The sequence below is a fragment of the Arachis stenosperma genome, chromosome 8 (assembly GCF_014773155.1).
Source record: "Arachis stenosperma cultivar V10309 chromosome 8, arast.V10309.gnm1.PFL2, whole genome shotgun sequence".
NCBI lineage: Eukaryota > Viridiplantae > Streptophyta > Magnoliopsida > Fabales > Fabaceae > Arachis > Arachis stenosperma.
The window spans coordinates 47,715,798-47,732,367 of record NC_080384.1 but is presented as its reverse complement, the minus strand read 5'-3'; the positions used below and the strand labels follow the sequence as shown (position 1 = coordinate 47,732,367).

At 36.6% G+C, this 16,570-nt stretch overlaps 1 protein-coding gene across 1 annotated transcript; it reads left to right on the top strand.

The window, feature by feature from the left end:
• Window positions 1–9,698: 9,698 nt before the first annotated feature.
• Window positions 9,699–16,361, top strand: LOC130943700 (uncharacterized). The gene is made up of 5 exons (XM_057871699.1): window positions 9,699–9,946; window positions 10,103–12,535; window positions 12,720–14,480; window positions 14,986–15,241; window positions 15,326–16,361. Exons 2-5 carry the CDS (start codon window positions 10,178–10,180, stop codon window positions 15,889–15,891), a joined length of 4,941 nt encoding a protein of 1,646 aa, XP_057727682.1. The 5' UTR covers window positions 9,699–9,946; window positions 10,103–10,177; the 3' UTR covers window positions 15,892–16,361.
• The last annotated feature ends 209 nt before the right edge of the window (window positions 16,362–16,570 follow it).

The window sequence follows — 16,570 nt, the reverse complement described above, 5'->3', positions numbered from 1 at the left end:
TTAAGGAGGAACCTAAATATATGTATTTTGTGTGTATCTGTGTACTACTGTATCCATTCAAATCTGTGTCTCAACAAACAAATGGTGGACGTGTACCACCGTGTCTAACAATTAGTGTCCATATCTCAAAAAATAAACACAGCCATAAGTATGAGATGAAGATACAACGAAGAAAACTTCTCGTCCATGAAAATATTTTCAGGTTCAGAAAGCTTTTGGATCTTTTTGGAGAAGAAGAGAGGATATTTTTCTGTGTTGTAGCACTTCCTGTGTAGTTTTAGAAAAATAGAGATTGTAATCTATCTTTATTTCTATCTTATAAAATTTTTTATAATCGAACATTGTGCCTCCTCTCAGACCATAGTTCAATATAGAGCTTATCTATTTTCTTTCTTAGTTTTAGATTTTATGTGTTTTTTGTGATTTATAAGTGCTGCTCAGCTATTTCCTTGAATGAAAGCTTTTTTTCTGTCAAAAAAAAAAAAAGAATCCTCACCAAGTAAGTCTAAAATTGAAATATATTCAATCCAACATAAAGCAGTGCATTCTCTTTCTCTCCCTCTCCCTCCCTCCCTCTAGAGATGATGAGCAAAACAAACAAGTAAAGCGGTTTAAGGATGTTGCCTCAAACTTGGCAAAGGTGGTCCTCCCTTCCTCCCTCCTCTTTAAGATCCATTTCCCTTATTTTTGCTCTTTTTCAAACCTTCCCTATTTTTTTCTTTCTTTTCTATGCTCTTCCTTCATTGGTTTTCCTTAGTTTCCACCAGTTTTTTTTTCTCCTTTTCTCTTATTCCCTGCTCTCTTAGTTTTTTCTACATTTTCTATCCTTTCTTTCCTTGCACCTATTTTTGCATTAGTTTCTATTTTCTCTTTTTTTTTCAAATTATTTTCGGGATTTAAATCTCAATAATTTTCTGGTGGATTTTTCCCTTTTGTAGTGTAATATATCTTTTTATGGTGTCATAGTTCTCTCTTATGAATGTTTTGGATTTGCCTATGTAGGTGTTTTAAATCTGGGAGAAAATTGTCAGGAGAAAAATTTTTTGTTCATAGAAATTTTTACAGATCAGGAAAGTGCTCAAATGTATTCCTTGGAAGAGAAAGAAAAGTATCATATTATGTTGGAGCATATCTATGTAGATTTAGAAATAACGGAGACTTAGTTATGTCTTTATTTCTTATTGTTAAAATTATTTGTAGTCGAATATTGTACCTCGTCTCGGATTATAGTTTAACATAAAAGATATTTGTCTTATTTTTTAGTTGTAGAACTAATGTATTTGTTGTTATCTGTAAGTATCATTTGCAGACTCCTATGAATGAAATTAACTTTTTTGTCAAAAGAAGAAGGTAGAGAAGAGATAAACTAAAATCTTCAAACAAGAGTATTTATTTTTGGGCCAAGAAAAAATGTTAGGATTCTCTTCCACAACAAACAATTTGGCTTTTTCAAACTAATTAAAGAGTTAAGAAAAATTCACTAAATAATTAGTGAAGATTCGAATCATTCTGTATTTTTTATAGATAAAGTGTGTTTTTTATTTTTAAATTTTGTTAAAATTTTCAAAATACATAAATATTTTATTTTATTTTAATTTTATCCAAAAAAAAATTGATTTGCATAAATTGTATCCCTCATAACTAAATTTTTAAGAAGCTTAGGATCAATCCAGCTATAATGCTTGACAACTAGGAGTTAGTGACAGAATTTTGTATCTGATTTGCTTGTGTTATGTAACGACCCAACTTCAAGCCTGTCATGACTAAGACTAGCAGCTAGGTGCTACTATTCAGCTGACTTTAGGGACTTTAGACTATATATTAAGTATATACATATGAGTCTGTAATGCTAGTCGAGAATCACGTATCTAGTCGAGCATGTTAAAATAATTGTAAGTTAAACAGATAATACAAGAAACAAATAAGCATAGCAAAACATAATCACATCATACATGAAATGCACGTAAGCTTAGTTTATTACATAACCCAAGTTCATACCTAACTGCTTATCATTATATGTACATACTACGTTATTTATACTTACAGGTCCTGGTTCACAAGAGCCACTATAATTTGGGATCCGTTCTACTTATTAAATATATATATAAAAAAACTAGCCTTCTAAAAAATCTATCTAGAGTGAGAGAAAGGACCACTACTATTATGACTACTACTACTACTACTACTGTTGCTGATACTGGATATCCAGAAGCTGCTGACACATTATGCTGAAATGAGAGAATCACTTTGACATGCCTATGATGTTGCTGCTGCTCGCATCCTTCGTGGATTCCTCCTCTCCGGTCTCGAAAGAACTAAAATACAGGTCTGTCGTCATCTGATCCCCCATGCCTCTAAGCTATACTCTGATGAAAGTAGGACCTAGAGCTCTCGGGAACTCCTGGCCCATGGAACCATGGCTCGGCTGCAGGGGGTGGTGGTGGAGCATTGGGGATAGGTATATCGAGGACCACTTGATCCTCATCAGGGTTGAACCATGGTGGATACTCGGGTATACCAACGATCGGAGATTCCGGTATCGGCTCTGCTATATTCAAAGGGTAAGGCAAAAGAGGATACTGGTCTCTGCCAAGGTAAAGCTCGGATAGCAGTGTGTCATAGGGCATGTCAGAGTCAAACTCCTGGCTGAGCAGAGGGTGAGAGAAAGGACGGTCGAGAAGAAAGTAAGTGCGTGTACGTAGACTACTCCGAAACACCACGCTCCCCATCGCGAGGTCCACGTAGCTGCCCTATGCTAGGCACTCAAAGAAGATTATGCAAGTCCGCATCTGCAGATATTGGGAAAAAATTGGTGAGAACCTAAGGTTTTCAGCAGGGTACTATATGAAAATCCTAAAGAGTCTGCAACCTAAGTTTAATCGTTTACAAGGTCACAACAGTAATCAATCATACAAACAAATGCAATCACAAGTATATAACAGTATAACAATCACATATACAAGTAAATAATCACAAGCAGAGAAATGCAACAACCAAGTATGTTGCATGTATGGTCTTACGCAGGTCATGAGCTCATGCATTGGTTGACTATCCGCAACTCGATGTTACTCGACCCAAGTCCAGATATGGCTACTCTACTGGGTCGGTCGTGCACAGATTCTCGAAATACAATCGCGGCAATAATAAAAGAGTGGCCCAAAAATACAAGGTGCTCCCAGTGAGTAACAATCCATATGGCAGGAGTCCCTATGTTCGTATAGTCTCTAGTCAGGCGGGATGGAAGTCCGCTCTGCAGGTACCTCGAGCACCTTGGGGTTTACAGTTTCCTTTTTCGTGGCACATCTCAACAAAATTTTATCTTTAATGGACTTCTCTGCTCTTTTTTTATAAAAACTTGTGCCCGGTCTTTTTTTTTAAAATATCTCAACTTTGTCACATTTTACCAGCATTTTTACTTAACTTCTCTTTTGACCATTTTCTTTAGGTTTTTAATAACACTTTTTCTACTAATGTTATTATTTTACCATTATACCCACATATTTTTCTTATAAGACCTTTTAATCTTCATTAAGTTAATTAATTATTTTTAATTTTGTGCTTTATGCCTAAAAATTCTATTTTTGTACCTAAGTACTCTAGTTTTACCGTTTAACCTTGTTTAGCGTCAAAATTTTACCGGATTAATCCTAATAGTTTTCTATGACCAAATTATTCCTAATATTTTATTAATTGCCAATTTTTACCACTAGGGACCAAGAAACTAATTTACCCTTTATTAATTTATTTACTTGCTCTAATTACTATTTTTTTACCGTTTTACTTTTAACTTTTACTAAAATTTTATTTAAGCCTAAAAATTTATTTTAAATATAATTTTGACCCAAATAATTTATATAATTATTATTTGTCCTTAAACCTATTAAATTCAGAATTTTACTTATATCTTATTTATATTATATTTTTAGCCTTCTTTTTATCCGAGATGATCAGAACACCCGTTTTAATTTTTACTTACTTGTTCTATAGGATTAAAACTATTTTTCTCACTTCTTTTTAACTCTTTTTTACCATAATTTTTGTGTTCTCAGTGGCTAAAATTTTCAGAGGTGTAGTTTTATATTTTCCCCTACTTTTAGTGACGTTTAAGGCTTGAAACTTAAACCCCAAGTGTTTCCATGTTTTTTGCTGTTACCACACAAAATCTAGAGGTAATTATACTGCATATTACACATATTTATCAAGTCAAAATAGAGATAACTCACATAATTTTTAGATTTGCAAAACAAGCACAAATTCACCACAAAGTGACTCACATGAACACCGAAAACAAGCACAAAAATATTCTAACTAATGTTAACCCTTAGCTCTTATTTAATTCAGTTCTTAGACCTTTCACACACTAGAAAACATGCACACAAAGGTAAAGGCACGACTGTGGTGTTGTAGTTTCGTTTTTGGCCGAAAAGTGTCACAAAAACGTCGAAATTCAACTACTTTGAGTTCGAATTTCTCTAGCTCATTAGGCGTGATTCATATGGGCTTCAAGAGGGGTTTTCTATACATGAGGGAGAGAAATAATTTATCATGACCACTATTGAAAAAAAACAGAAAAGAAAGGACAAGGAACAATAGCTTACCTTACCAAAATTTTAGTATAGACACAAAAATTAGCGAAAACAGACAAGGATTTGTGTTTGTATGGCTTGAGTCCTTAAAGAACAATGTAAGAACAGTGAGAAAAAGGGGGGTGAAAACACAGGTAATAGGTGCAGAAGTTCCACTTTTTCTCCTCTTTCACTCACGGTTTTTATATCTCTCTTTGTGGTAAAATATTGTTAAATTTTTACTTGATAATTGTCTTAAATAAAATGTTGAAGTCTAACTTAATTAATATAGTAAAAGAGTACTGGAAAAATAAAAATTAGAGAAGAATGGGCTGAGAATAAGAGAGAAAGAGCATAATTCCGAGAAAACACAGTCAACTTCATAATGACGTGTTTATCTGCAGTTAACCGCAGTTAATTACTCGTAGTTAAAAACATAGCAGAGAGGGATAAGAGACTGAGATAATATCGTTCCAGAGGCTAAGAGAGGGAGACGAGTTACTTGGGTTGCAAGTAATAGGATTTGGGATCTCTAGGAGTCATTTGCAGAATACTAGTCAGAAATTCGGTTCGGGTAACTTTTACCGTGCGGTAAAATAATTAATGGCTAACATTTATTTTTAAAGAATTAAATCATGAGTGGATGGCTAATATAAATCTTAAGACACATTTACTTAGGTATAAATTATTTTTACCATTGGTTCCGAGATTTTTTGTTACTAGAATTTTTTTCGGCGTGCGCAAAACCGTCACTAAAAGTGTTTCCCGACTCAAAAATTTTCTAGTGAGAAAAATAAGCCAATGTTAAGCTAATATTTAATACCAACTAGTCAAATTTAACTTAGAGGGATTAATTACCCTGTAAAGTCAAGTTTGACCTCATAAATTTTCTTTTTCTATTTAATTTTTCCTTTTTTTTATCCTTGGACCTTTCTCACTATTTCTTATTGGGCCAAAGTTTCGAATTTTGCAGGATAAATTTTAAAATAGCCAGAAAAATTTATTTACTAAAAAATCGGGTTCTTACATGTTAAATGGTGTCCTTGTGAAGTTGTTACTGAATTGGTCTTGAGTTTCTTGAAAATTACCTGTCAGAAGTACGTTTGTTGCAAATCAAAAATTTTTGGAATAAAAAATATCCATTACCCTATTTTTTTATGCATTATCATACAAAAATAAGCGATTTCATCTACATTGAGGGTCGATCATTTTAAAAAAAGATATTGCATTCCTAGTTGTTTTCCCTTATTGCAATCATTTCTCTAATAGAAGATCGTAATGGTTTTTTCTTGGAGAGGAAACATTCTTTAGCATTCAATCTAAAAAGATCTCATCTGGAAGCACTTTATAGAACATCCTATGTTCTACATTGGCCTAATGGCTTGGTGGATCAGGCAGAAAAAATTAAAAGTCCTAAACTAACTTAGTTTTCCTGGTGAATTCAACCACAAAGTCCACCATGTAAAATTTGTTAGATGAACTACAACGTTGATCTATATTTTATTAGCAACAATCATGACTCAAATATATGTTTTTCTATATTTATTTTTATATTTTTTTAATGCATCCTTTCTTATATTGCACTGCTTTGTGTTTTGTTAGTATGATTGGACTCTTCTTTTTTAATTGTCTATATAGAGCGACTTGTCACTTACAATTACTCATCCAAATTAATATCTTTAAGCTCTCATGATTTCCTTCTATCAATGACTTGCTGACTGATTCTTCTGCTTACCCGAAATGGCTACACTAACACATCTATTGTCAAAGGTGATCAAGTTCTAATCGCTAAACTAGAGATTGAAAAAATGGATATCTAGGAGATCGAAGTACTACTTCCCTTTATCATTGGTAGCACAAACTTAGTATTTGTTGATCTACTAATCTCTTCTCATACTGCATATAAGATAAAGCATTTTTTTTTATCATTGTCCTCAACAACGACTCATAAAAACCAAATTGTGTTGGTCTACTAGTGGTTAGCTCATTAGCCTGCTTAAATAAGTGTCGGGGGTTTGTATCCCGTCTTGTGCATGCAGCAATCTATTGGGCAGCGACAAATCCTTAGATAGAGCTCAGTACCGCGACAGATTAGTTTTTAGCCTGTCAGGCTAAGGGATACCATGAAAAACCAAAAAAACAAGGACCCATGACCTTTAAAGGCTCTATCACCATAAGGTACAATTATACTTGAAAGTAAGTGTTATTGGATACCAAAAGTCAAAAGAACATTGCACTATCCATATCAGTAGAGAGACATATACCATCAATCTGTGGTTAATAGTAAGTGAATTGTATTTCTCAGATAAATCCACTTATACCTTCTACACTCCACATGCAATATTATTCTTATTATATGTCGTTGCCATCATTGGCCTACCTCCCTTAAGAAAAATACTAGTTATGTTGCAATTCTATTCGAGACGAGTTACTAATCTCTTCCAATGTTAGTATTCTCTAAATCAATATAAGTACTCCCTCTTCGAGTTAAGAAGAGAAACCCCAAATTGAACAAAGTTCAATATTCAATTCTTTAATTCCTTGAGAATTCTAAAATTGTTCTTTGAGAATTAGCCAATGGTAACCGTATCTGATATCATCGAACATTGGAAATTCGTGATGGAATTTAGTTTTTTTTTTTGCCATGGAAGACTCTCAATAAAACACCAATTTTGCAATTCTATTTGAGATGAGTTACTAATTTTCAAAGAATTCTAAAGAATTGACAAATTCATTAATTTTTTCATACTCAATATAATGACTCGATACTTTTATTTATATTCCTAACAAACTCTAATGTGCTAACCAACTAATTAAGTGGCCCAATCTTAGTTGGGTCATAACAAGTTACCACTAAATCAAGAACGAGATCAATTATCCCATTAACTTTTCTTTCACCACCTACCAAAATTTCTTCCACAACAATAAAGGTAAATAAGAAGACCTAATTTTTGACGATGAGTATGTAACATTCCTTCTTTATTGGCTAAGTGACATTATCTTCTGTCCTTGAAGTATTTAGATTGAGACTAGTTTTTTGACGTTATGCATTACACATTCCACGTACACAGACAAAAAAAATCATTAATAACGCCAACCAGGTACTGTGTACCTAGAATATGATACACTTAAAAAAAATATACGATTACACCTGTGATATGATACAACTGTGTAATTGTACATAAACCAGTGCTGAGTACTTAGGATGTGTTTATATAGAAATCTGGTTCAGTGTACCTGGGATGTGTGCATATTTATCTACGTTCTCAGTATCCTAAATAACTACATAAAAAAAATTCCTATATAAGAAGGTTCTTAACTCAAGCTCATCACAATATACTAATTCCATTATTCTCTATTCTCTTCCTTATTCTTCATACACACGACTATTAGTAAGTCTTTGAGTGCAATTCACCTATGATGTTGCGGACTTGCCATCGTGATTCTCCAGACACAGTGAAGAATATCATATTGAGCAACATAGGTGCAATATGTTCTAAGGAGGTTTGGAGAGTTGCATATAGATTTCTCTCCACGCTGCCGAGTGAAAGACTTATTAACATGACATTTTGGGTAAAAACAGAGGGTAATATTTGATGTATATGCTAGGTTAATATTGCAACATGTGATGGAGTGATATGCAACGGTTCGTGACGGAGGTGGTGGTTGTGGGATGTCCTCTTTGATCCCGCAAGCAATCTCGGTAAAGGCAACACCGATTCACTTTGCCGTACCTCACGATATTGTTGAAGAAGACGAGAGTAAGTCTGATTCAGATTATGTTGTCGAAATCGGGTCGTCTAACGAGAGTGATTCATCTGACGAGTATGTGCCAGAGACTCCAGTAGATGGGGTGCTCGATTTCTTTTTCCTTCCTTTTTGGCCATTTCACAATTAGAAGTTCCAAACCACTATCACACTTTTAACTAGATGATCTTTTCAACTGTAGCAAAGAGGAAGACTACAACATGGATAGCGGTGTGAAATTTTGGGTCGATCATAGGTTTAAGAGTAAAAATGCTGTTCTCATGGAAGTAAAAAACTATAGTATTCGAAAAAATACTAAATAGAGTTTTGGAATTGAATAGATTAAAATACTATTGTTAATGCAAGCAATTCTCTGCTGGGTGTCAATGAAATTTTCTATAGCACTTCGACAAAATTTGAATTACTGATAAATGTTATCTTTTGCATTTTATAAAATTAACAAATAAATGTTGATTATGTTATATATTAGAGAATGAAATTTAAGGTTACTTCTGTAGAAAGGTGCATAAGTTTGGGGTGCCACATGGTATTTGGCACCACATCCTTTTGAGCCATATATACTTTTCAAGCTTTCCAAAACTAATAAAAACTTCTTAAATGAATAAACATCTTAACTATATATAGTTGAGCTGAATATATATCATGTACTAAGACTCAAAATTCATTAGTCACATATATCGACTATTTATTTTCAATATTTATTGCATATTTCGGATGCATTCGGATTCGAGTTATGTAACAGTCAGCTTATATCACTTTTTAGTAATTACGTATTTAAGATGTGGTTTTAAAGTGTTTTAGTGTACAATGATGTATCACATAATGTATATAGAATATTTTATCGTTTACATATTTCAATAAATATTATATTTTATTAATTTAAATTAAAAATTCCTTTCTTATGAGGAGTATTTTTCTTAAGATTGAAAAAAAATATTGAATAGAATAGAAACTGAAAATACATTTCCAACGGATCCTTAAAAGCTCAATGGCATTTCCATATTTTACCAAAGACGAGGGCCCCATTACCAAACCACTCGGTGGAAATTGATTTCACTTTCCATTTTCTCGTCAGAAAACAGTGCGCATAAATCTTATCGCCTATGTCTCGTGCAACCGCGAGAACATTACGGAATCTTCGTGCTCGTCTCATGCCAAAAATCCAATCGAGCTGTTCATATTTCAATCGTATGCTCATGAACCTTTCATAAAGTCCTGCTTATCGTAGACCACGAAATAGACGATTGTAGACAGCACCGATAATTTCCGATCCAGCGGACCCTACAGTGCCACGTGTCACTAAAAAACAATCTGTGTTTTCCGAGCTATTTTCCTTTTCAACTACTTCAATATTTTGATATTTTTCGATCTAAAAACCCTTTCTCGCGAAACTGAAAAGAAACCCTAGCTCTCGTCCGTCTCTCGCGGTTTTTGAAAAAAACAAAAAAAGCAAAATTGAAATCGAAATTTATCGGTGAATTTCAATCCCAAATTCACAATTAGATTAGGGTTTTTGTTCGAAGAGGTGAGATTCAAACCCTAACTCATGATCCGTGGTGGTGATCCTCGCGATTTGGGGGCGGAATCAACTGCTCTGCGGTGTGTCGGTTGAGGTACGTGTATGAATTTGTTACGAATTTGTTTTTAATATGTTCGGTGTTGTTTAATGCGATTATTCCAATGCATGCGTAGAATTCTCGTGATCTTAGTACTTTGAAAATGGTGTAGGGATTAGTTGTGATTTTTCTTTTCCTTTTTTGGTGGTTCAGATCTGGAAAAAGCGTTCCGATATGTATGATGGAATGTGAAAATTTGGGAATTTGGTACTGTACTGCCGATTGTTCATGGAAGATAGAGAAGGGAACTCACATGGCGCTGCAATTCCCAAAAAATCGAGATCTTTGGATCTGAAGAGTTTGTATAAATCAAAAGTTACAAACGAGGCCCCTGAGAAGAACCTAAAGAGGAAAGGGAGTAATCATGGTGGGGGTGGCGATGAGAAGAGGAGCAAGAAAAAGAGGAGTAGAAAGGAACTGCCTCTAAGCAGCCTAGAAAATGCTGATGGTTGCATCAAGAAGGTTGTTGATGAAGAATCTCACAAAGGGCCTGGCTCCAGTAGGCAGGATTTGTGTGAACATAAGTTGGAGGCCAAGCAGGGATTGAGTAGCAGTAGTGGGATTAATAGGCATTCACTAATTCTCAGTGATGGTCCTGTATGTATTCCAAAGCGAAAGAGGGATTTTGTGGGGCGGAAGAAATTTGAAGTTCGTCGAGCACTGAGCCCGGCAGGTCAGCCAAGTGGTAGAAGTTGCAATGGCGATCAGTTGCCTAAGTTAAGCATTGATGATTTGGACAGGGGGGTTGAGTCTTCAGAGACTAAACAGAAGGATGTTGATCAGATTAAGGAAAGTAGGAGTTGTGATTCAAATTCTGTGCAGCATTTCAAGGGTAAGGAGGAGAGTGCCTGTCATTCTGCTGTAAATAGTGGTGATTCCTCTTTAAAGAGGCCACGGAGGAAGGATAGGAAGCGAAAGGCTTTGGCTTCAGATAGAATTAGGGTTGCCAAGGAGGCTGAGCCTCTAATAGATAGCAGTAAAATATCTGATCATTTGCGGGAGGATGATGAGGCAAATCTTGAGGAGAATGCAGCAAGGATGCTATCTTCACGGTTTGATCCAAACTGTACTGGTCTGTCCTTTTTGCTGCCTTCTAGTAGAAATATTAGTAGTCATGGATCAAAGTCTCCAGGTTCAGAATCAGCGTCAGTTGATACTGCCAATAGAGTCTTGAGACCAAGGAAACTGGACAAAGAGAAGGGTAGTTCCAGGAAGAGGCGTCACTTCTATGAAATTTTGTTAGGTGATTTGGATCCGGACTGGGTATTGAACCAGAGAATTAAGGTTTTTTGGCCGTTGGACCAGAGTTGGTACTATGGCCTTGTTGATGGCTATGACAAAGAAAGTAAGCTTCACCATATCAAATATGATGATCGGGACCAAGAATGGGTTAACCTTCAAACTGAGAGGTTCAAACTCCTTTTATTTCCTAGTGAAGTTCGAAGAGGAGCAGGGGAAAAAAGAACAGTAAAGAAAAGTATGGATTCTGATGCACAAAAAGGGAGCAAGTCCAGAAAAGAAAGGCAAGTAAGAGATGATATTACAGAGGATGATAGCTGTGGAGAAAACTGTATGGACACAGAGCCTATAATCTCATGGTTGGCTCGATCTTCTCATCGGGTTAAATCTTCTGCTTTGCATGGTATTAAAAAACATAGGTCCTCTGGTCCTCTTCCAGGTACAGCCTCATCCTTTTATGATGAACCCGTAAAAGTACAGGGATGCTCAACCAAGAGTTACTTGAGAGAGGGTAAAGGTAGTATCTCCAGTGGTTCTGTTTCACATGATAAATTAGGTGACAATCTTGGGAAGAAGTCCTCATTGCAAAGTGCCAATTGCCACAAAGATGGCAAACAGCCTATTGTCTATGTTAGGACAAGGCGTAGGCCAATGCCAAAATCCCCTCTTGTCCCTAAAGAGATGCATGCTAATATAAATGCTTCTTGTTCCATTGTCAGAGAACCATTTGACAGGAGTGTTGAGACTAAGGGTCCATTGCGGTTGACATATTCAGAAGGAGTAACTAAACTTTGGTTGGACACAGGGTCAGCAGCATTCAAATTCGACTTCAATTTTCCAATACGCTCGGTGCTGAATGACTCGTTTAGATCTGACAATTTGTGGCTGGTCCGTGCTGTTCTGCTGCTTCGTTATGGAACAGTTATAACCATGTGGCCAAGAGTTCATTTGGAGATGCTTTTTGTTGATAATGTGTTTGGGCTTAGGTTCCTGTTGTTCGAAGGATGCTCAAAGATGGCTGCGGCATTTGTCTTTTGGGTCCTTAGGGTGTTTAACCAACCTGTCGATCAGGGGGAATATATTGACTTGGAGTTGCCAGTTACATCGATCAGATTCAGGTTTTCAAGTGTTCATGTCATTAAAAAGCCACTTGTATTTGCTTTTTACAATTTCTCAAGAGTGGAGAATTCAAAGTGGATGTACTTGGATTCAAAGCTTAAGAAACATTGCTTACTCAGTAAGCAGCTCCATCTCTCTGAATGCACGTATGATAACATCCAGGCACTTCAAAATGGAACAAGTGGGCATCCTGTTACATCCATCAGTGGGCAGCCATCCACAGTAAAGGTACTTTCTTCTAGTTTTCTAGTTTCTTGATCGGTAGTTCTATTTTGTTCACATCATTTAACCTATTCCTAGCTACATTTAATTTATGTCTTGTCTCAAAGCTTGTCAGGCACTGCAAAGTCTATTATGTTGATTTATTTATTTATTTATTTTCCTTGGATAAATTGTGACTTTATGAGAACAGATCATGCGAAAGAGGACTAGACCGGGGATTAATATTATGGGTGTTTCTAGAGAGTTCACTCGGGTTGACACCCATCAGTCTTCTGATGCCGGAAAGAGGAAGGTTTTTCCTTTTTCTCTTTCTTTTGCTGCTGCACCCACATTTTTTCTCAGTTTGCATCTTAAGTTGCTGATGGAGCAGTCAGTAGCTCATATAAGCTTTTGTGATAAAGCCTTGGTAGATGCTCAGGAAGACTCTGGTCTGAAGACAGATGGTTGCTCTGAAAGGAGGGAAGAGTTTAATTTGGACAAAGTTATGATGACTTCATCAAAGGATGTTGTGTGTGATGGATTGGTTTGTGCCAAGTCCAATCCGATAATTTGTGCATCTGATTGCAGTGGTGGAATTCTTTCTCAAAATCAACAGAATATCGGTCTTAGTGATGATAGAACTTCTGGTTGTAATGTTCCAGAGAGGCCAGCTGCTATTCAGTTACCAAGGTGGCAATCCGATCATTCTGATGTGTGCACTTTGCCTTCAAGTTCTTTACCTGATGAGGTTAAAGCTGATGATGGCTGCTCACTGTCTCCTACTTCTTTAACTGCTGATGTTAAAGCTAATGATGGTTCTCATTCATTTCGCGGTAATCTCAGTGTTAAAATTCCTTCAGTTGATCATTTTGAGAAATCTGTCGATGGTGATTTACATTATGCTCAGCACTCTTCTGATTTTTCTTGGAATATAAATGGAGGTGTCATTCAAAGCCCCAATCCAACTGCTCCCCGAAGTTCTTGGCATCAAAACAAAACTAATTCCACATTGGGATTCAAGTCACATGGATGGTCCGATGGGAAGGTTGATTCTCTTCAAAATGGCTTTAGTAATGGACCGAAGAAGCCACGGACACAAGTATCTTATTCAGTTCCTTTTGCTGGGTATGATTTTGGCTCGAGGCATAGGGGTCATCAGAAAGGGCTACCGCACAAGAGGATTAGGAAAGCTAATGACAAGAAGCCATCAGATGTTGCTAGAGGTCCTGAAAAGAATTTGGAGTCCTTATCTTGTGATGCAAATGTCTTGATTACCCTTGGGGATAAAGGGTGGAGAGAATATGGTGCCCAGGTTGTTTTAGAGCTGTTTGACCATAATGAGTGGAAACTTTCTGTAAAACTTGCAGGAGTTACTAGGTACTCATACAAAGCACATCAGTTTCTGCAAACTGGATCAACTAATCGCTATACGCATGCTATGATGTGGAAAGGAGGGAAAGATTGGGTCTTAGAATTTCCTGATAGGAGTCAGTGGGCTCTTTTCAAAGAGATGCATGAGGAATGTTACAACCGTAACATCCGTGCGGCTTCAGTTAAAAATATACCTATTCCAGGTGTTATCTTGATTGAAGAAAATGATGGTCATGAATCTGAAGCTAGTTTTGTTCGGAGTTCTAAATATTTTCGCCAAGTTGAAACAGATGTTGATATGGCCCTGAATTCATCAAATGTCCTGTATGATATGGACAGTGAGGATGAGCAGTGGATTTTGACTTTGCAAAATTCTGAAAAAGACAATTATAGCATGGATGGGATCTCGGAGGAAATATTTGAGAAGACAATAGACAGGTTTGAAAAGGCTGCATATGCTCAGAAGCAAGACCAGTTTACACCTATTGAAATAGAAGAACTCATGGTTGATGTTGCAACGATGCCTATAGCCAAAACCATTTATGAATATTGGCAGCAGAAAAGGCAGAAGAGAGGAATGGCTTTGATACGGCATTTTCAGGTATTGTAAAAATTACCTATCTTTACTGAACTGTTTTTGTGACTTAATATAAAACGAGAGTGGGGGAAGGGAAGGGAAGGGAAGAGGAAGCGAGGTTAATACTGCAATTGCAAAGTGAGCCATTACCAAGTCAATGCATTAATGCATTTATGGTGGTGAATAACTATGGCATTGATCTATATTCCTGCATACTTTTTGGGTTTTATTAATTCATAAATGTATATCTGGCTTCGCATCCAGCCAAGTGTTTCTAAGTTTGCCATTTTTATAACTGACCTTGAGATATGGCTGCATGATGCAACATTGCTAATTTTGAAGTGGTCCTGTTTATTTGAAAGATTGTGGGTTTAATTTCAAAATTGACTGGCTTAAAATTTGGTGGTGTGTAATTAACATTTTGTTTTCTCAAGATTATCTGTTTTCTCCTAGGCACATGATATGTGTAATGTGTGTGCTTGGTTATGATTTGGTTGAAACTTTATATCTGAACTTTAATTCTGTTCAGCCACCTCAATGGGAAAGATACCAACAACAATTGAGAGAGTGGGAAGTAGCCATGAGCAAGAATAACATCCCTCATTCTAATGGATGCCTGGACAAGTTTGCACCTTTGGAGAAGCCTCCCATGTTTGCTTTCTGTTTGAAACCAAGGGGTTTGGAAGTACCGAACAAGGGATCAAAACAACGTTCACAAAAGAGAATTTCAGTGTCAGGGCATGCAAACAGTATTATGTATGAACATGACGGTTTCCACACTCCTGGTGAGTATTTGATTTACTAGCTGTGTAAGTACAGTTTGAACAAATTATGAGCTCCTCCTTACATCTGATTGTTGTAAAACACAGGAAGGAGATTGAATGGATTTGCATTTGGTGATGAAAGGATTTCTTATCCAGGCCACAATTATGATTCTTTGGATGATTCCCCATTGCCTCAGAGCTCACTGAGGGGATTCTCACCACGTGATGCTGGCAGCGTGAGATATTATTTTATGAACAATGGTGGGTTTGACAGGAAATATACACCTAAACATCATCGGAACAAGCCAAGGAATATGTATCATAATGATTCACACATGATTTCTGATAGTCCGAGATTATCGGGGTCAGGGAAGAGAAATGGGGTTAATCAATGGAACATGGGCTATTATGACATGATGGGTCACAGGAAGTACCCAATGGATGGCCCTCAAGGGCATGACTTTGAACAATTAGATGGTTCAGATCTTGATGAGTTTAAATTGCGTGATGCCTCAGGTGCTGCTCGGCATGCACATAACATGGCCAGATTAAAGAGAGAGAGGGCTCAAAGACTGCTTTACAGAGCAGATCTAGCAATTCACCGGGCCGTTGCTGCTCTCATGACTGCTGAAGCGATAAAAGCTTCGGAGGACTCAAATGGTGATGGGTAGATTGGGTACTATTACAGCTTCATGGATCTCTTCAGTGTGCCACTGAGCTGCATTAGAGGTGAGGAGGCTCAGCAGTGATGTCGGCTAGATGCGACACGGGTTCGGAAGTGCTTCGGCCTCCTCTCGTTATCCATGGACTCCATACTGAGCTCCAAATAATGAGGGGAAATCATTGAGGGGAAGAATTTTTTGTGCAACTCTCTTGCACTGTTGAGTAGCACCTTATTCAGCTTGAGGGTTCTACTTAGTTCAGGGTAATTGTTGCAGTTGATCTTCCTAGTATGGGTCTAAGGAATTTTGTGCAGATTTTTTTTCTTTTTTTTTTCCCCCCTTCTCTCTTCCCATATCCTCAGGTTCCCAATGTTAAATATGAAAATAGAAATCGGCAAATAATACCACACCTTGAATGGAAATCACAGTTCTATTTCTGTCATAGAATTTACAAAAATGATTCGCAAATTAACTGCTAACTACTGGTTTCTATGGTATTAGCTTCACCGGTTCACCCGCTGAAGGCAATTTCATCCTTTTCTTTGTAAATATAGTACGGACCAACAAAGAGATTATTCAATTTAACATAGCTTCGGGTGGGAGGGAAAGATTGTGATTTACGGGTTATGCTGATTGTTGATGAAAGGCATGGAATGGGATATTATGGAATTAGAATGGAAGAGAATTG